General features: G+C 45.8%; 1 protein-coding gene across 1 annotated transcript in view; it reads left to right on the top strand.

Moving 5' to 3' along the window:
* Positions 1–1,770: 1,770 nt before the first annotated feature.
* The window catches only part of LOC309449643 (uncharacterized protein), a gene marked incomplete at its 5' end in the record, with an annotated part of 46,617 nt that continues 22,837 nt past the window's right edge, over positions 1,771–25,550 (top strand). Inside the window, 2 exons of the mRNA XM_082071906.1 lie at positions 1,771–1,854; positions 11,335–11,618. Of these exons, the coding sequence (XP_081928032.1) occupies positions 1,771–1,854; positions 11,335–11,618 (368 nt within the window). The remainder of the gene's footprint in view (positions 1,855–11,334; positions 11,619–25,550) is intronic.

Raw genomic sequence — 25,550 nt, 5'->3', positions numbered from 1 at the left:
GACAATCAGGTCACAGACACCATCAGCACAATCACAGCCATGCAGTCAAGGACAGAGAGTTTTTCTTCCGTTCAGTATTTGTGAGACCCTCTCTGCTTACTGGTTCCAGTATAAAACGGACATGGGTATACTGGAGCAAGTCCAGTGGAGACCACTGAGCTGGTCAGATTTGGAGGACAGGAGACAGGCAGACAGGGTCAGTGGGTTTGTGCAACCCTGAGGAGACATTTCAACTGACCATGGAGTTAATTGCTCTGGTGAGACCCCCCTGCAGTGCTGGTCCAGCTGTGGGTCCTCAGCACAGGACACACATGGACCTGCTGGAGAGGAGCCAGAGGAGCCACAGGAATGATCCGAGGCTGGAACAGCTCTGCTGGGGACAGGTGAGAGAGTTGGGGTGTTCAGCTGGAGAACAGAAGCTCTGGGAAGACCTTATTGTGGCCTTTCAGTGCTTAAAAGGGGCCAAGAAGAAAGATGGGGACAGACTTTTGAGCAGGGCCTGTTGTGATAGGACAAGGGGTGATGGTGTTAAAATGAAGGAGGGGACATTAGGAAGAAATTGTTGGCCCTGAGGGTGGTGAGAGCCTGGCCCAGGTTCCCAGAGAGGTGGTGGATGAACCATCCCTGGAGACATCCCAGGCCAGGCTGGACGGGGCTCTGAGCAACCTGAGCTGGTGAAGATGTCCCTGCTCATGGCAGGGGTGGCACTGGGGGAGCTGGGAAGGTCTCTTCAACCCAAACCATTTTGTGATTCCATGATTCCATGAAGGTGACCAGACATTGGGGCAGGAACGTAAAGATGGGGGAATTCTCATATTTGAATGCATTGAAAACTCAACTGTGCACGTCCTCCCCTAAACGGACCTCAAGGTATTTTTAGGAGGCAAAATTAACCCTCTCGCCAAGGCCCTGTATGTGCCAACCTGATTGTAAAAACATCCTCAGCCAAAGGGTAAATTTCTTTAGAGAAGCTTGATTTCCCTTTGCTGAGGCATGGGGACAAGACTGCAGCCTTGATGGACAAATGCATGAGCTGACCTGCAAGAGGAAAACATCTACGGAAGAGTTCTTCTCCACTGGCATGTTCAGCCCAGCCTCTGCATCTGAGGACATATGGGAGCGTTACCCTGTTCCTGCCTGGGGCTATGCCATGGATTTAGGGAATTCAAGGCAAGCAGGTTGGGCACACAGGTTTGGGAAGTGGAGGAATTCAGCCATAATTGGGTCAGGTAGGGTTCTTTTGTTAGATAGAGCATCATGCTGTCAGCGTTGTGACCTCCAAACCTCTGCTGGGAATAAAAGTGGCCTTTGAGTACAGAGAAGTTATTCATTTCTGACCTAAACGAAGAGCCTCCCAAAATGGCACTAAGCCTGCCGGTCAAACAAGACATTCTCTTTCCAAGAGGTATCTGTTCTTCAATGAGAAAGAAGAAAAACGACCAATGCAGGCAGTTTAGAGCACGAAGAATTTTTTCACTAAATTATTTGCTTTTGGTAAACCCCAAATCAAAATATTTTTGGGTTTGATTTCTGTCTTTCTTGGGAAATGAAAAGCAAAAGAGAGAATTGACGTGGTCTGGTGGTGACACAGACAACCTGCCTGCGATCTCAGCTCCAAGACATATTTAGAATGGCATCAACAAGAAGGACAGAGACCAGCCCCCAAGAAGACCCATTCCGCCACCTCCCAACCTTTTTATAGCCAGATCGCACAGCTGCTGCCTCTTTCTTCCCCACCATGTGCTCTGGCACCAGCTGCTCTTCGCCTCTATGGAGCAAATCCTTACTCATGAGGATGTGGGTGGCGTCCTGGATGAGTGTCCCGAGATGGATGGATCTGTGGCCACGCTCTGGGCAAGCACTTGACTCACCAGGCTGGTGAGGAACAGAGAAAATACTGCTGTTTGCTGTGTTACTTTAAAAATGGCGATTAAACATCCACCTTTCAGCCCTATCTGCTGCTTTTGGTAGAAGTGCCTCCATGGAATCAAAAGATATTGGGCCTGAGAAGAGAAAATATTTAATTCAATATTAATTGTTGGTATTGCTGAAACAGGAAGAAGTGGTGGGGAGGGGAATCTCACTTTGCTTCAGGCTGAGCCAAATGTGGGATTTTTTCAGTATTTCTGGTTTGTTAGCCGAAGAAAAACAAACCAACCAACCAAACAAAAAGAACAGTGATTCATGTCGTTCCAAAATCCACAATTTCAGGAATAATTTGCTCCCACGTTTAATTGTTCACCTAGTGAAATTTGCTCCCTGTTTCACATGTGAATTTCCCCAGCATCAACTTCCAGCCACCAGCTCCCATTACACCTTTTTCTGGGGAGTGAAAACCGCCACCTTTCCACCCCCTCGTCCCCCCAAAGGCAGTTGTTGTCTTTTCAAGTGAATTCAGCACTGGCCAAATATCCAGAATAACAATCCTAGTGATCTCCATCCTCCACTTTAGCCTGAATTTCCAGATCCCGTTCCCCAGCAGGGACAACTCCATTGTCCTCCAGAGGTATAAAACCGCTAATATCATTAATGGGAAGTCCCCAGTGACCTGGGAAAACCTGGGCTCATCCCAGTTAACACCACTATCCCCTCCGACAGGGGAGGAACTTGCCCTGTGCCAGCGGTTCCCAAAGCTCAGTGACAGCGAGCGTACATCTCACAAGGTCATCGTGACCCTCAGGAGCTTTGGAGGCCATCAAACAATCACAATCACAGGATGGTTGGGGTTGGAAGGGACCTTTGGATATCAACCAGTCCAACCCACCTGCTAACACAGGGTCACCAGAGCAGATCACACAGGAAGGTGTCCAGGCGGGTTTGAATGTCTCAGAGAAGGAGACTCCACAACCTCTCTGGGCAGCCTGGGCCAGGCTCTGGCACCTCAAATTAAAGAAATTTCTCCTCATATTCAGATGGAACCTCTTTTATTTCAGTCTGTACCCATTGCCCCTCATCCTGTCATTGGGCATCATTGAAAAGAATCTGGTCCATCCTCTTGACACCCACCCTGGAGGTATTTATAACCATTGATGAGATCCCCTCTCAGCTTCTCTTCTCCAGCTGAACAGCCCCAGCTCTCCCAGTCTCTCCTCATCAGAAAGATGCTCCAGACCCCTCAGCATCTTTGTGTCCCACCACTGGACTTCTTCCTTGTCCTTCTTAAGCTGGGGAGCCCAGAACTGGACCCAGAACTCCAGATGAAGCCTCACTAGGTCAGAGTAGAAGGGGAGGAACAACCTTCCTCGACCCGCCGGTCACACTCTTCCTAACGCAATCACTCAGTGGCCCTGCAAATTTTGCTGTGTGGCCTCCAGCTTCATGTCTGATGAGCAAACGAGGAACCTCCCAAGTGGCATCCACTTGTTGATGGGACAACTAGTCCTCCGGACACCCCTGCTTCTCCTTGTAGGGAGGCCTCAGGCCGCTGTTACCCTAATTTAGGTTTGCCAGGGCTGACTTTGAAGTGCTTGTCCTTTATCTGTCATGCAGTGAGGCCCCAACCTCAGCTCAGGCATCTGTTACTGATAACTAGAGATGATTTATCCAAGCATTTGCCTGCATATCTCCAGCATTTCACTGGGTGTGTTTCTGTCCGTGCACAGTTTGTTTTTATACTGCTCCTTCTCTGGCCTCAGCATTGACCCTTTCTGCTCTGTGCACGCAAAGGGACGACTCTACTTGTTTTGCTTCTGTGGTTTTCTACCCCTCCCACCAATGTCTAAATTTTGCTTTGGCCAAACTCCATCTGCAAACACATCCTTGCAGAGTGAGACAGCGGAGTAATTTGGATGCAGGGGGATCCATTCAGATATACTCGCACACACACGCAAAAATTAAACTTGCCGCAAAAGTAGATTATTAATACAGCAGTGTCAAAAGAAGCGTTTGGCATCACTAGGAACTTTTGACATTCTCTATTGTAACACAAAAAAAATGATTAAAACTGAAAACCTTCATTTCAAAGCTATTAGGATGGGATGTCTTGACAATCCAACCTCGTTTTTCTATCCAAATAAAACCCTGGCAGACCCATCCCATTCTCCTCGATTGGAGTGGAACTGCATATTTCAGCAGAGCACAGTTCCAGCAGAATTCCCCCAACCAGTTCTGCCTCAGAGCTATTCCCATAACCAAGTATGGAGGAAGCACCACCTCTTTATTTGCGTCTGCACAGCTGTGCTTCTCCTCCGCATTCCCTAAAGTAGATAAGAACCAGCTGTGGGTTACAGGTTTCTTTGCAGTGGGCTTAGACTGTAGCAACAGCAAGCACACAAGGTTATATTTTTATTCATTTTCCAGATGCAAAGGGTTATTTCTGCTCTTCTCTCTTTAATTGCCTCAGGAGTAACGAGGCAAACGCTTTAAGCTTTCTTCTAAAGTAACTTAAAGAATAATGGGTTTATACTCTTTAATGAGTTTCAGGGTGGCTGTAAGGTGTCAGGCCAAGGTTTGCCTCTTGGTGCCCTGCTCCCAACAGAAGCCACAAGCAGCTGCTTGGAGAAGTATAAAGGGCCAAGAAAATTCATATAAAATATCCCCTGAAGTCTCTCCTCTAATGTTTATTCAGCTCGAGAACTTTCTGAACTGCAAGATTTTTCTACGTGCTCAATAACCCCTAAAGCATTCTCTTGCCATCACTTTGTCTCCATTGAATGTTGTCCAACATGGGCGTCAGCTCATGGGCACTTTTAGTTTCAATTTATTCAGCAGAACACCAAGTAGCTTCCTGCTGCGAGGCTTCTTTTCATCTTGCCAACATCCACTTGTTTTCTTCTTGGTCTCTCTCCTGCATTTCCCTGCCCACAAAGCCAAAACCATCTCATCAGTCAAGAGCATGTGTGTGCGCACAAGTTTATTGAAGAAACCAAGTTGTATCTTTCTCTCCGAAGTGAATTTATCTGCTTCTGCAGATAATCTTTGCAGTTCTCCACTCTCTTAGTAGCTGAGCCTACTACCAGTCTTGCAAGTTCTTGTTTTAATAGAAGAGAGCGAGCCAGAATCCTTATTGTTCACTGGGGCATTGCTGTTAGTCCTCACCATGGAGCTGCCTGGTGCTGCATTTCAGCATCAATTCAACTCATTATTGACCCTCTACGAAGGGCCCTTCTCAGTGAGACTTTTCCTTCCCACTCGGCTGTACATGGGAAACATCTAGAGCAAAGATGGGATTAGAAAAGCTCTTGCAAAAAATTCATGAGGAGTTTAAGAACTTAGCCTTACCACCCCACTTTGTGTTTAATGTCAGAGCTACCAACGCTGCCTTTAGTGGGGCTGAAAACTGAAACGTTGGGTTTTAGAAGAATTAGATTTCAGCACAGAGCCTTAATTTGAATTATTTGGATGCATTTGAATACGTGGCGTACAGAGATGGAAAAGGCAGGTAGACACATTTGGTTGTCCAGGCTGTTCTTGGCTGCGTGGGATCTTCTCATTCCTGCACATATTCCTGCTCCCTTATGGGAAATAAAACTGTTTTGGAGCTGCTGAAATCAAATCTACAGCAGTGTCAAAAGGGTGTTGTGATGTTGTAGCCAGAGACCTGTTCCCCAGCTGTGCTGAGAAGTTTGGAGCAAGAGCCTTTCCCATCATCACAAAGCTCGTGATCGACTGACAATTCCAATTACTTGCAGTTCACCAGGTTTTTCTAATGGTCCTAAATCTCTGACACTGATAAATGCCGTCATTAAGCCTACGTAAGCAACTGTTTTGAAGATGTAAAAGCAAAACACTTTTTCCTTTGCTTCAGAAAGCTGGAATGCATTATAAAAACACACACAGGGATGCGCCAATATTAAAACTGGCTTTTTAACATTGGTCGGCTCTCTGTTGAAGACAAAACACAAGCAAGGCCCAACTATAATGTTTGTAGAAGGTGCAAGGAGTGAGATCAGAAGAGCAGAGTGACTTGGATTATCCGAACTAATATGGTTTTGGCTTTTTTTTCCTAAAAGTCATAAATTCTGCGTGGTGTGCACCAGTTGGGAAATGCGTGATTTGAGGGTCATAGTGTCGGTTTGGCCAGCCTGGGTATCTCATAAGCCACGTGGAAGAGCTCTGAAACCTTTTGTGACTTGATCACATCACTTGGCATCGTGGCTGTGAACCATGTGCATTATCCAGCTTGACTCTTGCTGACTACCTGGAATGCAAGGATAATTTTCATGTAGTTTTGCGGCACTTATTTTCTAGGGTTTTGTTGCTTTTTCTAGGTGAAAATATAAGACAGGTTGGGTTTGTTGGTTTTTGTTGGTTTGATTTTTTTTTAATAGCTCTAAATACTGATGGTGACACACTCCCTAATCATGTGCAATTTATGGCCTAAGGTTTTATGGCAGTATAAATGTCTAAGCTGCCTTGAATCCTCCAGATTACTACTTTCGAAGTAGTATAAGTGCTTAAATGAGCAACATTTCCAAGTGTGTAAAATTCTACAGAATAACTTGATGCTTTGAATCCTGAAAGAGATCAGTGTCAACGAAGCGTGCTTTAATCTTTGCCTAATTAAGTCTGCTTGTTTCAGAACCACAAGTCCTTAATGCATGTGTCACTAATCCCCTGCCTAATCCAAAAAATCTTTCCAAAAGGGAATAGTCCTAACAAGGCAGACATTTAGGTCAGTAGACTCTCTACTACTCCTTACTGAGAGCGGGCAGGAGAAAGCTTAGCGGGCAAAAGGCCTCCTTTGAGCTAACTCTTTTCTGGCCTCAAAGACGGAGCATGGAGCAAATCTCAAGCTTAAAATTTCTCCTGGAGCATTGTGACCTCCTGGAAATGCAGCAAAACTGTTTTGCAAACCCCCGACAACGCTTGTGAACAGGTGGGTGCTGTAGCACCAGTGGGACTCTCACCACTATGACCGATCTGTTGGTAATTCTAGTTGTGCACCACTCAAGAGATCCCACGGACACCATTTGGACGTAATCTTCAACCATTACTTATCTTCGATGGGCTCTGGGTTGCCCATGTCCATCTTCAGTGGTGTAAACGGCCTCATATAGTACCAAGGACCTGGCCATAAAGTCAGGATGTGGCCCCAAGCAAGGCAGAGCTTCTGTCCTGACCATCACGACAGAGGCTTGTTGAGCTAAATGCCTGACTTTGAGATAAAATCTTTATATAGCATCCTAAACCCATTTACACTTATTAAAATTCCAAGCTCTGGTGAGCACATAAACAGCACAAGCAGCAGTTATCAGGGCTACACAGCTGGTAAGTCTCATGAGTAAGTCAGGGGAAGAAGACACAGGGTGAGGCTGGCGTGTCTGGCTGAAGACTCTTGCTCATGTGCTGATTAGCAGAGTCACGTACTCTTCTTGCCCTCGGAGCTGCTTGTGATGAGAAGCTGGAGATCCCCTTGGGCAGGACGTCTCCAGTCTGATAGGCACTGCTGTGTTGGAGACAGGGAGGAATGTGTGAGAAGAACATCTCCTTAGCATCAGGAAGGATTTTCTTGTGCAGCCTCTGGCTCCTCTGATGAAATGGTTGCTGTAGTTATTGGGTCTTGGCGGGGAATGGAAACTGGGGATGGGTTTTGTTCAGAGTGGCTCGGTCTGCTTCTTCCCTGGTCCTACTGAGGGTTCCTGCGTTTCCATCTCTGCAGATGAACCGGGCAGCACTGCCTTGAATGTGGGACCCAACCACAAGACCTTTTCTCCATAACTCATCTGGGTCCTTCGTTAGTGAGAGAGATCTGGGGGAGCCCCTGTCCAGAGCATCCATCCAGCTCCAGAGCCAACAGTCACTGGAGAGGCATCAAAAATCGGTGGAAATCTCATACAGAGGAATAGAAGAGACATGAAAAGTGTCCCCAAGCTGGACTGGTTTCTCAGCTTTCCTAAATGTTTGCGCCAGGAATCCCGTGGCCCACAATGACAGGCTCTTCTTTCTTCTGAGCTGTGGCCCATGCTTTGAGGTTCCCCTTTGTTTTCTTGCTCAACAGATCCTATGACTACTGTGAGTGATGGATGTGAGTTCAAGGAAAGTAGTAGGTGAGCCTCTGTAATTTAAATTCATCTCATATAAAGACTTGAGACTCTTCTAGACAGAGTTAACAGTTGCTCTGATTTTCAGTCTACTTGTCCCTGCTCTGTTCCTCTCTTTCCACTGCCACCTGAGCTCACTTTTGCTACAGTCTCCAGTGAACAGGTTTGCCTACAGTTGAAATTCAGATTGGTGTCCACTGTTGTTCTCTCATGGCAAGGGAGATGTTACCAATAATATGCGACTGAGACACCCTGGGAAAGGTAATGCTGGATTTAGACAGTGGTTGATGAGGTTTCCAAAATGGCAGCTAAAACACGACAGGCGCAGAGCAGAGATGGTCCAAACTCTGTCAAGCTTATGCTGCTTGAAGATGGATGGAGACTTTGTCTTGAACGTGTAACTGAAAGGCAAAAACAGGTGGTTGGGACAGAAGTCAATAGCAAGGCTCATCTGTCTCTTCTGGAATTCAGATTTTAAGGTATGTTTCCCTCCCCAGTCTGGCCAGAGCTCCATCCAATTGTGATGGACTCCAGATGAAGTGCGGCCTTCAAAAACCGATATTTGGACTGAATACGCCTCTGTAGCAGCCCCTCAGAACCCCCTTCTACTGCCTGCTGACCGGTGGATCCTTCAAGGGTTCCCAGTCGTTCAGATCCAAGCTGCAGCTCTGCAAATAGATTTAAAGATGGGGAACTAGATGGAAAATTCATTTGATAAGTCCGTGGCTCACTGCCTGCTGTACTGTGATGGGATAAACGCTCGGGGATGTGGCCACTGCAGAATGTGAAAACCAGGAGGGCTTGAAAGATCAGAAGGTTTTCAAAAGAGAGCCACACCTGGAATATTGTGTCCAGTTCTGGGCCCCTCAGTTCCAGCAGGACAGGGAACTGCTGGAGAGAGTCCAGCGTAGGGCAACAAAGATGATTAAGGGAGTGGAGCATCTCCCTTATGAAGAAAGGCTGAGGGAGCTGGGGCTCTTTAGTTTGGAGAAGAGGAGACTAAGGGGGGACCTTATTAATGTTTATAAATATATAAAGGGTGAGTGCTATGAGGATGGAGCCAGGCTCTTCTCGGTGGCAAACAATGATAGGACAAGGGGTAATGGGATCAAGCTGGAACACAAGAGGTTCCACTTAAATTTGAGAAGAAACTTCTTCTCAGTGAGGGTGACAGACACTGGAACCGGCTGCCCAGGGGGGTTGTGGAGTCTCCTTCTCTGCAGACATTCCAACCCGCCTGGACATGTTCCTGTGCGACCTCACCTGGGCGTTCCTGCTCCAGCAGGGGGATTGGACTGGATGAGCTTTTAAGGTCCCTTCCAATCCCAAACATACTGTGATACTGTGAAAACCAGGAGGACACACCAGTTTGTGGATGGCTGCTGTAGAAACCAGGGTCCAGCTGGTGAGGTTTCTGGGGTAGGAAGCAGCTGTGGAGATGGACTGGAAAGAGGTGAAAGAACTTGGCTGGTAGAGATGAAGTGTGTGAATGTCTATCAGTAACTAAGCCAATACAAATGAAATTACCAAGTGAGGCAATACAAGTCACTAAACTGTTTAGGTCTGGACAAAAATAGAAACTTCACGGTAGTGTCATGTTAAGTCTGCTCTGGAATAAAACAAGCAAAATTAATTCCCTTAGCTTTGGCATAATACAAGTGTTGAGTCTGACTCCTCTGGCACACTCTGCTGAGAGTAAGCCGGGTGTATCGGGTGTGTTACTCTCTCTTATTCCAATGGTATATTTCAAAATAGAAGCACAACTTCTTTCTAAAACCTTCAAATCTTTGTCTTGCATACTGTTACGTTAAACCTTTTAGCAGGCCACTCTATTCTGCTTAAATAGGGGGCATCTACTTTTCTGAATCAAGCTGCAGGTTCCACTTCAAAAGGTAGACTTGTTATTTTAATATCTCTGAAGAATCCATTTCTGATTCATTACTAAAATACAGCCAAGTTCGTGAAGTGCCTTGTGCATATGTGGGCTTTTTAATGGATTTTAAAGCATTTCGTCCAACTGCTACACAGAAATGGAGATCAACCTGCAGCTGAAATGAAGATGATAAACTGTAAAAGCCCATTCCAGCGTAGCTACCTGGAGTGCCAGCATCATTAAAGGGAGATTTTTTTGCCAAAAATGTCTGGACTAAGAGCAAATTTGCACTCCGGAGGAGATACTTCCAATTTATAAGCAACAGTAAGCCACCCTCTCTTATAGGAACAGTTGAGGCTGCCACCCTATCCCCTCCATGACAGTCACTTTCCACAAAGGGCTGAAATGGAGGAAAGGAAAAATCTCAGCCAAGCGGGACATGTTTCCAGGTGATAACCCCCCCGATCACGTCTAAACTTTCACACAACATCTTGCTCAAAGCAGCACTTGAACCCAAAGTGGGGCTGGAGGAACCGTGGGGGCTGCTGATCACTTTTCAAGGCAGTTTCTGGGGTTTGCTCACCAACGTCTGTCTAGCCAAGGCATCTGCTTTTCTCCAGCACTTTTAGGATTGAAGCTGCGAATGGTTTACACTGTGTTTTCGTGCAAATGGATCAGGGATGAGGGACAACAGCCTGCATTTATATCACTTGTGTGTGTTTTGAGGGGGGGCGTCTGAGGTAAATTTTTGATATTTGAGCTGATTTCTTGAGGTTTGGAGGGAGGGAGTTGTTTCACCTCCAACTCCTTGTTGTGCTCTTGATCTAAATCCAGGGAAAATAAGAAATTTTGCTGGAGCGAGTGGAGAGAAGGGAACGGAGCTGGTGAGGGGCTGGAGCACAAGTGTGATGGGAGCGGCTGAGGGACCTGGGGGGTTCAGCTGGAGAACAGGAGCTGAGGGGAGACCTTCTGATCTCTGAACTGCCTGAAAGGAGCTTGGAGCCAGGGGGGTCGGGCTCTGCTCCCCAGGAACAAGCGCCAGGAGCAGAGGAAACGGCCTCAAGTTGCACCAGGGGAGGCTGAGGTTGGATCTTGGGAACAATTTCTTCCCCAAAGGGCTGTGGGGCATTGGAACAGGCTGCCCAGGGCAGTGCTGGAGTCACCATCCCTGGAGGGTTGGACAGACAGAGATGAGGTTCTCAGAGATATGGGGCAGTGCCAGGGCTGGGTTATGGTTGGACTCGATAGTTTTAAGGGTTTCTTCCAACCAAAGCCATTCTATGATTCTATGGCCGGGACGGAGAGGGTCGGTGACGGGCGGGCACATCGGCTCTGTGCCTCAGTTTCCCCCCGCCGAGGTCCTCCCAACTCCTATGAACACTAGAGGGCGCTGCACTCTCTGGGGGCGACAACCTTCCTCTCCCCCGCCCCTCTTCTCTCCGCCCCACCCCCTCGCTTGCTCCGCCCCGCGTCTCCTAGCAACGCGCTCCACCCTCCGCGCTGATTGGTCAGCGCCGCTACAGCCGCCATTTTCAAACCGCCGCTTCGCCGCCGCTGTCTCCGCCGCCGCCATTTTCGGCCCAGCGGAAGCGGCGCGGCCTGGTCCGGTCCCCGCCTTCCCCGGCGCGACGTGTCACCATGGAGGCAGAGCCCGTGGGCCAGAACCCCCCTCGACGGAGACGAGGCAGGGCCAGTGCCGGGGCCCGCGCCAGCCGCTCGCCCCCGGCCGACAGCACTCCCGGTGCGGCCGCCTCCGGCAGCCGGTAGGAGCCGCGATCCCTCCCTGTTCCCCCGTCAGGGGTTGAAGCCTTGCGGCCTCCCCTGGGTCGTGCCCGTCCTGTGAGGGGGAGCCCCACCGTTCTCCTGTCTTATAAGGTGGGGGGGGGTTCTTTTTAGCCTGACAGGGACTTTAAACCCTCCTGTCTGGTAAAGGGCTGGGGGGGACCCCTCATCCTCCTATCCTACAAAGTCCTTCTGTCCGGCTTTATGGGATCCCCTTCCTTTCTCATGAGGAGAATTCCTCTCCTAGGGGACTCTTTGCCCTCCTACTTTATTAAATGGACGATTCTCTCCATCCCTGCTCTAGATTGTAGCCGATATCTCCCTCTCTGCCCTCTAATGGAGGACACCCCCCCACCCACCTTAGCAGGCTTTCCCTCCTGTCTTACAAGGTGAATGTATTTGTCTGCAAATTTAGGGGATCCCCGAGTATCCTGTAATTAGGCAAGGGGTCCAACACCCCATCCTACACATTAAGAGTAGAGAGGGGATGTTCCTCAGGTCATAACTTGTTTTCCTGCCCCCATAAAGGGGGTTAAGCTGTTCCTATCTCCACCTCTGTGGGCTAAACTACCTCTGGGTTTTTGGGCTGAACTACCTCTGGGTTTTCGTGCAAAGACTTTCCTCCTCCCTTGTCTCTTGTGGGGGTGTCTGGCTGCCCACATGAGTTTGGGAGAGGGAGCAGAGGATCCTTGTTGCTCCTCAGGATGGGAATAATTGGAGGGTGGGGTGTCTTTTACATCTCCTGGAGAGACTGTCTGGACCTCCAGGATTCCTGCAAACCATAACACAGGATCGGCTGTTTCTCCTGGGCATGGGGAGACCTCCCTCAGCTCCGCTATCATCCCTGGCTTTTACTCTGATGTTTAAATCCCTCTGTGCACCATCTATTACTGTTACTTTGATACGCTGAATTTGGGAGGCTTTCCCAAGACCACCCAGTGAAAGGAATTATGACTTCTAACATTAACCTGAGATCAGCTTATCTGTGTTGACCCCAATAATGATACCTGGCTGTGTTTACGAGCCGGTTGTGCCCTTTCAGCAGCTGACCCCCGAGTGACCCATCTCCCGCTGACAAACCCAGACTGATCAGCAGAGACGTGTTTTATGTTGCCCTCAAGGTTCGGAAATAACTTTTGCAGGTGATGTAGAAACAACACCTTTCTGACCAATGTGGCTCTAGTTACCTCAGCCCAGTTTCTACCTCAAGGTGTACTGTATTTGAGCAGATGTTCACCCCCTTTTGCATCTAAAGGGGGACTGCAGCCTTTTGCATCCCAGCCCGGCAGCTGCTTGAGTTGGAGTATGGTGAGAAATGCTCCTACTCTTCCACCAGCCTCATTTTGCCATGGGAATGGGTTGAAAAGAGGATGACTGGGAAATACCTTGTTTTAAAACCTGGTGAAATTCCCCACAGGCTGGAGTGGATGTTGCCAGTCACAAGTTGTGTTCCCCAGGGCTCAATACTGGGGTCAGTTCTATTTAATCTCTTCATTGATGATCTGGATGAAGGGATTGAGGGCACCCTTTGTAAGTTTGCAGATGACACCAAGTTGGGTGGGAGTGTTGATCTGAGGGCAGGAGGCTCTACAGAGGCATCTGGATCGATGGGCTGAGGCCAATTGTCTGAGGGTCACCAAGGCCAAGTGCCGGGTCCTGCACTTGGGTCACAACAATCCCATGAATGCTACAGGCTCGGGGAAAAGCGGCTGGAAAGTGCCTGACAGAAAAGGACCTGGGGGTGCAGGTGACAGCGGCTGAACATGAGCCAGCGTGTGCCCAGGTGGCCAAGAGGCCACCAGCATCCTGGCTGGGACCAGCACTGGTGTGGCCAGCAGGCCCAGGGCAGTGACCGTCCCTGTGCTGGGACCTGGGGAGCCCAAACCTCGAATCCTGGGGGCAGTTTTGGGCCCCTCATGCCAAGGAAGGCCTTGAGGTGCTGGAGCGAGTGGAGAGAAGGGAACAGAGCTGGTGAGGGGCTGGAGCACAAGTGTGATGGGAGCGGCTGAGGGACCTGGGGGTTCAGCTGGAGAACAGGAGCTGAGGGGAGACCTTCTGATCTCTGAACTGCCTGAAAGGAGCTTGGAGCCAGGGGGGTCGGGCTCTGCTCCCCAGGAACAAGCGCCAGGACCAGAGGAAACGGCCTCAAGTTGCACCAGGGGAGGTTGAGGTTGGATGTGGGGAACAATTTCTTCCCCAAAGGGCTGTGGGGCATTGGAACAGGCTGCCCAGGGCAGTGCTGGAGTCACCATCCCTGGAGGGGTTTAAAAGGCATGTAGATGAGGTTCTCAGGGACATGGGGTAGTGACAGTGCTGGGTTAATGGTTCAACTCAATGGTCTTGAGGGTCTCTTCTAACCAAAATGAATCTATGATTCTTTATTAGGTGACTTAAATCAAAGCGAGGTCAGTGTAGATGAGCTTGGTTTTTTTTTGTAATGGCTGGTTTCACTAACCACTGTGTGTTCTGCATGGCAGAACATTTTGATGAACTTTTAAAAAGAAATGTTTTTATAGAAACATGCTGTAGTATTGTCTCGAAGATCAAACTGTAGCTCTTAATTACCACACTTGTAAAGCACAGCATAACTGAAGACTTCAGTGATTTGCTGAGGTGATGAAACACACTGGCTTGGTTTCTGGGATGGTCGCGCATTCCTTTGTGAGGCTGGTCTGTGCGGAGAGGCCCAGAGAAATTGCGATAAAACTGGGAAAGATATCTATATATTAAACCTTGGTCTGGAGAATCACAAGCAAGATGATGCCAGCTCGGCACCCAGACATGGTCTTGTGATGTAGGTAGAGCAAGTGAAAAAGTTACTGTCTTGAGGCTTTTTGCACAGAATATTGGAAAACTTGGAAAGACTTCTGGGAGGTCTCCAGTCCAACACCTGCTCAGGACAAGGCCAGCTTCACCTTTAGGTCAGGTTGCTCTGAGCATTGACCTGGTATAAGCTTTGAAAACCTCCAAGGACAGAGATTTTCTTACCTCTTTGAGTCCCAGCTTATGCATCATGGCAGAAAATATTTTCCTTCTAATTGTGATTTTCCTTGCTGCAGCTTGTGCGTATTGTTCCTCTCCATCCTGGTGTGCATACCCAACAAGTTTCTGTCTTTTTTTCTCTACCCTATTTTTATTTAGTTGTAAACAGCATTTAGATCCCCTTTTGCCTTCTCTTCCCCAGGCTGAAGCCATCAGACTCTCCTCATTCATCCCATGCTTCAGCCCCCAAATCATCATTTTTGCCCTCAGCTGAACATGCTGCAGTTGTCGATATTTCTTGTACTGGGAGGCCCAAAGCTGAGCCCAGTATCCAGATGGGGCCTCACAAATACCGACTGGTATCACTTGACCTGCTTGCTGTGGTTTTGCCACCCTACTAATGCAGAGCCAACCATCTTGCTGCAAACTGCTAATAACAGAATTTAAATTGTTTAATCCCTTCAGCTGCTGGGGAAGTGGCAAACTAGGACAGAGGAACTGATTTGGGTTTTGTTGTTTGGGCTTTTTTTTAATGGATGGGTTGGTTTGGTTTTGTTAATTTTGGATTGCGGGGGGGGTTGTTTGGAGAGCTTTTAATTTTTTTTTCTTTAGGTTTTTTTGGGGGGTTGTTGTTGCTTGGGCCTTTTTTGTTTATTTGTTGCCTTTTTGATGGGGGATTAGTGGTGGGGGTTTTTTCCTTTCTTTTGTTTGTTTGCTTTTTGAGAGTCTTGTGGGGAGGTTGGTTTGTTTTGGTTGATGGGGGTGTTGTTTGGTTGGGTTTGGTGTTTTTGTTTCTGTGGTTTTGGTTTGTGTTTTTTAAGCAAAACAACCTGGCAGCAGGGTTTTTTGAAAAAAAAAAAAACACTTTAGCCAAACATTCAAAATCCATCTCTTCTCTGAGTGGTCCTACTGCCAGGCTCAATTCTGACCTTTAAACCAGTCTAACCTTGTGTGGTCCAGTACAGGCTAGTGTGTGATTTTGTTGTGGGGTTTTTTTCCCCCCTCATTAATAGTGACTCCATCTGTCCACCTGTTGTGGACAGGATCTGCACTGCAGTCTCTGGGCTAGGACAGGTGTGAGCTCCAACTGTTTGCGCTGGTGTTGTGCTCTGAACACCCAGCCTGCTCTTAACCAAAAATCCACCAGCTGTGGGCTTGAATTCAGCTCCATGAAAACCACACAGAGCACTTAAACAAATGCCCCTACTCCCCAAACAAGCACTTTTGCACTAGAATATAAACAAATTTCAGCACATGCACAATAAGTTACCTCACTCCCCTTGTTAATTTGCCTGACCCTTGTGTGTGTGCACATATGCATGAAAAAGCTTTTGTCTCCAGCCCTGTAACCTGACCCTGGAGGAGGAGCCCTCTGCCCACCAGCCTGATTTGAGTCAAATATCTGTCCAGGCAGAAACAGAGCTCCAGTTGCAGCCTCGAGTCCTCTGCTTGAGAGACGCTGTGAATGCACTAAATACATTCAGCACATGCTTGAGGGCAAGGTAATATCCTTTATTAGACGTGTCCTTTTGCAGACCCTGCCTTGCTTTTGTACCCTGAGACTCTCATGCTACAACATTCCTGAGCAGTCTCAAATCTGCTGTTTCAGTGAGATATTTTTTTTTTTAAGTATGAGTGTGACTTGCATAAGAAGCATCAAGTTTCACTTCTGTGATGCTAGAGAATTCCTGACGCTTCCAAAAGAGGAGCCTGTGGCCAGGGAGCTGTGATGGGATGTGGTTTGGACACAGTATTTGTAGTCAGCCTCTTGTCTGTGTAATCCCAGAGCCGTGTCTAAAAAGAGAGGAGACAGTTGATAGCATGCTAGAGACACTGACTTCACACAGTTATGAACAGTGAATATTTCCTCTGATATCTCCGATCTGCTTTAACATCTTATAATTTTCCATTCAATCCTTTTTGGCAATACTGTTGCACCTCTTGCGCAGCAATATGAATCAGTTTAAGGCATAAATATGAGAAGTTGAACAGAGGAGGGGCCCAGGGGGATTGTGTGCACAGAGCTGTCCTGAAGGAAAAGTGAGCAATGAGTTTACCAAGAACAGATTCTCTCTGTTGCCAGCTGGTTTCTCACCCAGAATCAGACTAGTAGCTGGATAAGTGTTTCTCTGAACTTGGTCCCTCCAGCTCTGGCTGCTAGAAAACTACCAAAAAAACAATGCAGGTAGGCTGGGAAAGATAAAAGAAACTTTGATTTGGGTTTTGTTTGCTCTGTAATCTTGTTCCCAACTCCATGGTTTATCTAGTCTCAAAGCAACTGCAGGTGAAGCTGGCAGCTCAGGGGCATGTTATCTCTTCTGAGGTAACACACATAAATAAAACAGTGAGTCTCCTGCCCCAGACACACCATCTAACCCCATCTTGCATCCATCTTCGTGAGCCAGTATGGAACTCCCTCCAGCTGGGATGGCCCAGCACTTCACTGGGAGGAAAACACTTGCAATTCTTTTTAATCTTTATCCAGAGTCAACTGTTCCCTGCAGTATCTAGAAACATTCTGTAGCTTTCATATTGCAGGAGCATCTGGAGACGATTGCACAGGTTGGAATTCTGCTGTGCTGGGCTGCAGAGGATGGAGATGGGCTGTCAAGTCACATCTAATAAATCCCTACCTCGCACTCCCTTTCTTGCGTGTCTACATCTTTTCAACCCCTGATCCTATGGTTCGCATGTGGTTTTGTGCCTGTTCTGTTAGTACTTGCTGAGCACCTGGGGTCTCAGACCTTGTAAAGCCAGCCCAGTTCTGAACAAGAGCCAGCGATGTGTCAATTTGAGACAAGATACCTGCAGTGGGAAGGGAAGAGAATCACAGTTGATTGTGCATATTCATGTACTTGTAAATATTTTAATTGTAACTGTCACTTCTTAGTAGTTATTCAAATGGGATTAATCTAAATTAACCGGTTGACTTTGTATGGAAGGATTAAAAGAAACTAGTGTATTTATGTAGGTCATGTTAAGGTGGAAAGATGGTTGGTTGTCAAGTTGTGCAAGCAAGGGTGGTGTCACGATGAGCCCCTGAGCTACAGGCGCTCTGGAGCAGGCTGACCAGTGTCAACTTGAGAAACGAGGACAAACAGCTTCTGTCTGGTGTGATGGACACATGAGGCTGACAAAGGAGCTTGGTGGAGCAGCCGGTGTTGGAGAAGAGCCTGGAGTCTGGGTTTGTGTTTTCTCACAGATGGTGCAACTGTGAACTGCTGCCAAAGATGGGGTCCGCGTTCCCCAAACCAGCTCCGTTCCTGCTGCTTCCCTCTCAGCAGTTCCAGTCGCTGTGTGGCTGCAGGGTAAACTGAGTTGTTTGTTTTCTGTTGAACCTATGCCCAAAAAAAAGAGAAGCTTTACACTTAATCAGCAGCTGAACCTCCTTTCCTTATGGCCACAGGATTGCGGAATTAGGCTTGCAGGGATCTGGCTGGGAGGAAGGAACAAAAATGGCCTTTTTTTGGTGGCAGCCTGCAGGTGTAATGTGAAGGAGGTTTGAAACAAAACCTTTCCTGACAATAGCAGAAACAGGAGCAAAAAAGCTGGTTGTCCACATGGGAGAAGAATGGGTTTGAAGGAGGCATCTGAAGAGAATCCTTCTTGAATTATATGTTTACATATTAAAAACAGAAAAATCTTCCCTGATCACCCACTTGTTCTGCACAATCTGCAGTAAACTCTTCAATTGGCTTTTATTTATTCACTATACACATTTATACTACTACTAAAAGTCAGTTGTTTGTTGGCTAGTGACCTAACGCTGTGTTGTGAAGGCGTTTTTGATGGTGACGGCTCTCTTTCCTTTCTTCTCCCTAATTATGGCTTTTCTGAAATGAATGTTTGTTTGCTCTTGATCTCTGTTGTGATTAAAGCCTATATTCCACCAGACTTTCTTGGGCTGGTAACACAGTAATGAAGAGTGCAAACATACTCTTTTCCTTCCTATTATCACATCAAAGTGAGCACAAATGGAAACTTTTACTCCACTGAAGAAGGTAGCTATTAAAATGCATCACTTGAACATAATTGGAAGCTCTAGTGTAGCTTTCAGAAAAATGTCTAGAGGCTCTCACATTACTGGTTTTTATTCCAAAAGCATCTGAGTCTGAATGTGTTCAGGGTACAGTAGATTTATATACACACATTTCAGTCAATTTTCCTTCACAGGAGACAAGTAACGCTGCAGTATCTGTAGTATCCTAAATTGTGTCCATATTTTGGCCTGAAGTTACTGTAAGAGAATGCTGGTACTTTGACAATAGTTCATAAAATCAAATAAGCCCTTGGTGTTTTTAAGGGTTAAAACCCTGCCTGAAAATTTTGTTATTTGTACTTCTCCTCATCTGTCCTTCCCAGGAAAACTACACAATGTTTCAGCAACTGAGAGAGGAACAAAGTATCCCTAAAACTGAGGGGTTTACACTGAGATAAGTGATCTTGTGACATTGTATTTTTTTTCCTCTAGAACTGTTTTTCAGATAAATGCCTAGTTCCATTTTAAGGTCATCTTTCCCTACACTATGAGTGTCAGAGGCTTTATTAAAGTCTAGGATGTTGTTCTTGTAGCAAACTGGAATGAAATCCCAGCCTTACTGGACACCTGTTAATTCCCTGGGCACCTATAATCAACTATCGGTGCAGAGGACCCGTCTTGTACCTGGTGCTTTCCTGCAAGGGACAAAGAAATTATGAGTGTACCTGACTAGTCAGCTCACAAAATAGTTCCTGTTTTGTTTGGTGGTTTTGTGGTTTGGGGTTTTTTGGTTTTGTGGTTTGTGTTTTGGTGTTAAAACACAGGAATAATTAAAAATAATAATTAAAAAAGCTGAAGTATGTACTTCATGAACTTTGAGTGGCCTGTGGTCAAGTATCTCTAGGAAATGCTGGTGGTACCTGTGGGGATGCTCTTCTACCCCCAGTGTTCTCCCAGTGCAGCTTGGTATTTCTCAGTCCTTGGAGATGCTGGAAATGAATGAAGTTTCTCACAAGGAAGGTGAGATGAGGGTTTAGGGAAGAAGGAAAGACCTGTAAAATCATTTAGAACTTTCTTTTTCTTAACCACAGTAATGCTGCTTTGCCGACCTACGTGGCAAGTGCCACCAGCCAGTTACTAAAGCCTATTAAAACCTTTCAGCGCTCTCAACATTCCTTTGTGTGAATGCTGATTGTGGGTAACACCAGTCTCTTAATTATTGTATGCTGATGATAGTCTGCTTGTTATTGTCTTGTAAAACAGAAGTCATGCTACACTTACCAAATAATTATCTTCCTTCACAAATCATTATCCTCCACATCCAGTTACTTAAGCCTTGCTATTACTGCTTCAATTAATATTTTCAGGGCGAGCTCATCACGGATACATTGTGGAATGCTCCCTTCAGATAAGTAACTCGCAGTGGATGAAGACACAATATTACTGCTGGGCTGAGCCAACTTCAGTCCTGTGAATCAAAAGATAAAGGTAGCATCCGTCCTGTCAACACTGTCCCTTGATGATAAGAATGAGTCCTTCAATGCTTTTGCATCCATTGGAATAATCTTTGTGTGTGCCGAAGGTGTATATTCTATAATTAGGGATGTTCTTAACTCTAGTTATCTCTTCTGACCAAGGTCTCAGGCAAAGGTTGGTGTGGTTCAGTGTGATGGGGACAAGGCCTCACTCTTCCCCAGTTACATCTGAGTAGCTACAGTAGTTCTTAGGAAGAAACAAAAAAGGTACTTAATCAAATCCACTTGCAGCAGAGATTGGTATTGCTCTCCTGCTATCGCAGAGGTGGATTGTTAAAGTGTTCTTTCCAAAATAACATATTATGTTAACACCTACATTTCCTATTTGGATAGGAATAGGGCACTGAGGTGTTGGTTTCCTGCAGCTGCAAGAGCTGGTTTTATTTACTTAGTCCCCTCCTCAACTCCAGGAACATAACAGACCTTCTACTTGCATCCCTACTGGATAAAAAGGAGTTGTAAGAACTTGAGCTCTAACCATCTGGCAGAGACAACACTACAGACCAGCATCCTGGTACTTTGGTGCTTTCCGTCATGTTGAGTAGATGTAAAACCAGCACAGACTGCAGGCGCAGCTGCTCTCCTGACTGCCACACCTTCACATGAAAGCCTAGAAACTGTTAAACTTGAAATATTCCACCAGCTCTCATTGTTTGCCCTTAAGCTTTTGAAAGGGTTTAACTCCTAGTTTTGCTTCCATAGTGTTTTCAAGAGCTCAGATTGAAAAGAACTGAAAAATCAATTTCTTCACAAGTTTTTGTTTTGTTTTTCTTGGCTAAATCAGAGATGAAAGACGTAAAAACTGCTTCCAAATCTCCTTTTTGGCCCAGATGGACTCATAAGGCTTCTGATTATCAAATCTCCTGTCATTCATTCTCACATGCTGGTATGCAGGTTTCCAGGTCATAGCCAGGAAACCTCGTGTTCTCCTTGGTGGGCCTGCTGGAGACCCCCCAAAATTCTCTGTGAAGCTGCAGGGAACAATATGAAGGGGGTAAGGAAAACTGGCAGCCTCATGTTAAAGGTTCCCTATTAATATTTGACCAGGGCTTTCACTTTCTATTCAATTAGGAAGCTTTTACTTAATTGCTTTCTGGTTTCAATTTTCTGAGCAGCTCTTTGTCTCGCCCAAGTTATGCCAAGTAAAAAACAACTTGTTAGGATTTGAAAATGTTTCTTCTTCCTCTGGGCTTGATTTTTAGGAACCGTTGACATGAGGAAATGCCTTGGACCATTTTCTAGAAGTGTCAAAGTAGATGTCCTGCACTAAAGTCCCCTCCAGCTCTTATGAAATAATAAATCTGTCAACCTGTCTTCCTCTTGGACATCACAGAAGCTGTTTCTTTTAATACAGTAGCACAAGAGAAATGCAAAATACTTCTTGACCTTCCTCATGTATTCAGGAGGGTGATGTTTGTCTTGAATTTAGCTTGTTAAAATATTAGAGGTTTTGTTTCACCAATATCTTTTTTTAGAAGTACTCAGGATAAACTGTAGGTAATCTTCTATTGCCCAAAAATAAAGATTTACTCAGTCTTTGCCTGATGTAGGATGTGGGAGTATGATAAGCAGTTGTCTAGATTCACATATATGGAAAGTATGAATAAGTGGTTTAGAGCATTTTAGGGTATATGTCTGGTGGCTGCACATCTGACCTGTGAATCTGTCTGTAGATAATGAACAAGGACTCATTTAAAACTTATTAACATAATTTATAAATGAAGGATTCCTAAATAGGGGCTCATCTTTGCTGGAGACTTGGAGAAAGATGGGTGTAACTGATTTTAAAATACATTTATGTATTGTGTGAGATGATAAGGATGGAAATGGTATCTTTTGGCCATTGTAGTTGATGTTACTGTCTCTGGTAGTAAACAAACACAGTTTGGGAGCCTATGACTGAAAATACATGAATGAGGGAGGTGTAGTGGTGAGTTTAGATCTCAAAATTATAAATTCTGGATGGACCCAGAACCACCCAATTTCTTACAGCCATTGGTTGTACTGAGTTGTCATTCCTACTTCATTTCCTGATTTGCAAAATCCTTTCTTGTTGGCCTTTTCAGCAACACTTTTCTAAAAAGTTGCTAGGATTTAAAAGCAACACACAGATGAAAATATGACCTCACTGAAGCAAAATTCCTTGTAAATGTAGTGATTTTACCATAGTATTCCAGGATTTTTCCCTAGACTGCTTTGTACAATGGATTCATTTCAAGTGCCAATTTGACAGCCATGGAAACTTCCCATCTCGACTCACTTGAAAGGATTGGATTCTGGAAAACTTTCATCCCTATTGTTAATACATGTTTTCTACCTCTGCTGTTAGTTGGCTAAAGTTATTGTTGCTTTCTCTCTTTATTTTTTTCCCCTTTCCCCCCTTTCTTTTTTTTCCTGGCACATCTGCCAGTATATTTTCTACTTTAATTTCTGCATCAGCTTTAAACCTGATATCATCTGTGCTGTTGCTCTGAAGAAACAGCAGGAAACGGGGGGTTTCTGGTGAGTGTCAAGCGCTGTAACAATGAAACTTAAAGGAAAGGTTCAAAATGCCTGAGAAAGAAAAGCAGCGATAAGGCCGCCCTGGCAATAATAAGTGGAAGGAAAGACTCTTCCCAGAAAGAAACATGATAGGGAGAGATGAACAAACACTGGGAAGCGATGGGGTGAGAGAAACAAAATGATTCTATGGAAGTTTCCCGAACAAATATCATTTATAAGTGGGGAGGAAACAGCTGGTGATGATCCTGTGGCTGCGGAGGTGAAGCAGTTAATGAGGATGGAAAAGCCCTTTTCCCCAGTTTAAATCAGCTGGAGATCAGATGGTGCTTAACCTATATACGGACAATTCTCAAGGAAACTAATGGAATTTGAGTACTTCTATTCCTTGTATACCAGCAATATCTGACTGCTTTTTGAGAGTTAAAAGAGATAGATATTCAGAGTGCACCGAATTCTTATTTATATTTCAAAATTCTGCTCACAAGTCATAAGTATTCGTGTTTGCATTGGAGCTGTTCTTGAAGACAGTGTTTGTATTTAGTGTGGGTGTTTGTGATGGTGAAGCTGGTACCCTGATGTCATTGAACGGCCTTCTGAAAAACTGAAAAGTGAATGCTGGAATTACTTCATCTGCGAATCAAGACAAGCAGCTGGATATAAATATGAAATATTCCAGATTAGGAAAATGCATCCACTGCATCCTGAAAAATACTCTGGGTAGATCAATTAATTTGAATGTTGCATGGAAACAAGCTTGTCACAGCTGTATCCTATGGGCAAAAATGCTTCGTGCAGCGGAGTGTCGTGGAGAACTGGGTCTTTGGTAAATGCGGTCGCAATGTTCACGTCTTTACAGCCACGCAAGGACCGTGTCCCACTCAAGTGTGACTTTGTCACCTCCTGACAAGCCCTGAACAAAAAGGCTGTGGGCATGAGCTTAGGAATCAGATTAATTTTCAAAACTAAACTATGTCACACCATTGACATACCTACTGAGCTGAAGAAAATGGCAGGTGGAGGTTTGGCTTCCTTCCAAATAGGATTTTAAATGGTCAATAAGTTTGTTCTCTCTGCACATCATCCTCGCTTCCCAGCTTTTATACTTTGCGGGGCAAATTTCAGCAGTCCCTAGAAAGCAGCTGCAGTTTCATCTAGTATTCACTCGCTTAAATACATCTCTTGTTCTTTCAACTGTTTAAAATCTGCAGCTTTGTTGTTCCAGCTGAGGTACCTTTTCCCTTTGCTGTGAGAAATAGAAAGAATTCTTTGGTTTCTCCGCACCCAAAATTACAGGTTGCCAGCAAACCTCTGCGGTGCCTCAGACTTGGTGGTCCCACCGTTGCCACATCCTGCTGAGAGGGGAAGTACCTTAATAAATGTGCTGACATAATTGTAAGTAATTATTGGACCAAACCTTCAACTTTACCTGCAAATGGACAGGAAGCCAAGCTTGATCACAGGCCTTGACTTCCTGGTGCCTTGCCATCCTCAGGCAATTTTATTGTTTTTGAAGCCTTCCCAGAAATTAAAGCGAGGACAGAGGCCCTCCCAGTTGTCTTAAAAGAAAGGACAAAGGCACAGTTTATTTCAGACCTGACTCTCAGGTGTTTGGATGGGTTGACAAGGCAATTTCTTTGTTCCTTGAGCAGGACCCTAAATATTAGGTCTCTAAAAAGGGACATAAAGTGTATCCGTGCAGCCACGGTCTTACAAGCTCTGCTGCAGGCGTTATCTCTCCTTCATTTGGATGGTTGGCTGCTCACCTTCATTCTTGATCTTTATTTTGGTGAAGCCAAAGAAAGCGCAGACTTGAACAACAAAAAAGGCAGCAAGCCAATAATGTAGTTAGAATTGCAAATCCAGGTGGGCCCCACCTTATGTGGAGGAGTAGTAACAACCTTGGCTGAAGTTTCCTGCGTGTTTTAGCAAGCAGTCCCAAGGACAGACAATAACACAGCCTGGCTTGTGCTTGGATTCTCTGTCTTTTTCTCCCCGCCTCCACAATTGAAGTGTAACAGTTCATTCCTTATGTGCAAAGTTGAAAGATGTAATTTTAAGTCACGTGGAGATTATTTGATTGTGGGGAATGGGAGCTCTTGGGAAGGCAGAGACATCCCAATGTCACTTGGAAAAGGCTCAGGCTTCTCCCTTTTCTCCTCCGTCTTTATCTCATGTCTTTCTGGAGTGTTGTTGCTGCCAGGAGCTTTCTTCTTGCTATGTCCTCCTGTGCTGGCGCACACACGGGGATCTCCAGCATATCAAACAAGGGACTGCTGGCTCTGGCAGAGCTTTCCGATCTCTTTTGCAGTCCCTTCAGAGGCTGCCAAGCATGCAATGAAATCCTCTCCCTCCAGGTGTCACCACTGGATTGGGAAACAGATCTTTTCCTCCTTTCACTTTACCTTTGAGCTCATTATTTACAATAAATCGACCACTTAGGCTACATTTAGGTTTAATTTTATTTTACCAAATCAAATGGTTAGTGCTCCCCAACTCAGGATGAAGTGATTTCTTGAATGCTATAGGATGGCTTTATATTTTTCTCACCCTGAGTTAATATTCTTCCATGACATACTGTCCTTTTCTAAACTCAGAGCAGGGAACCGAAGCACGCGAAGGCGTCCTGGGTGGGCTGGAGGAGGAAGGCGGCAGGGCTGGGAGTGTTCAGCACCTGCCTCTTCACTTAAAAGCTCTTCTGCAAAGTTTTCTGGGTGGTTCCAGGTTCGTTTCTGAGAACCCACAGCATGTTAGGCTTTGGCATCAGAGAGACCACAAAAACCTATTGCATAAAGTTACAATTAAGCTGATTTCCCTCCCCCGCACGCATAAAGGTTTTAAGACTTGTTTGTAACCATTTCCATATTTTGCTTAGTGAGAAGAGTCAGTTACAGCTCTTGGCTTAGTTCAAACCTTTA

Source organism: Streptopelia decaocto (assembly GCF_964273445.1).
Source record: "Streptopelia decaocto genome assembly, chromosome: 1".
In the NCBI taxonomy this organism is placed as follows: Eukaryota; Metazoa; Chordata; class Aves; order Columbiformes; family Columbidae; genus Streptopelia; species Streptopelia decaocto.
Note: the sequence above shows the minus strand (reverse complement) of the source record. Positions and strands in the feature narration are given on the sequence as shown.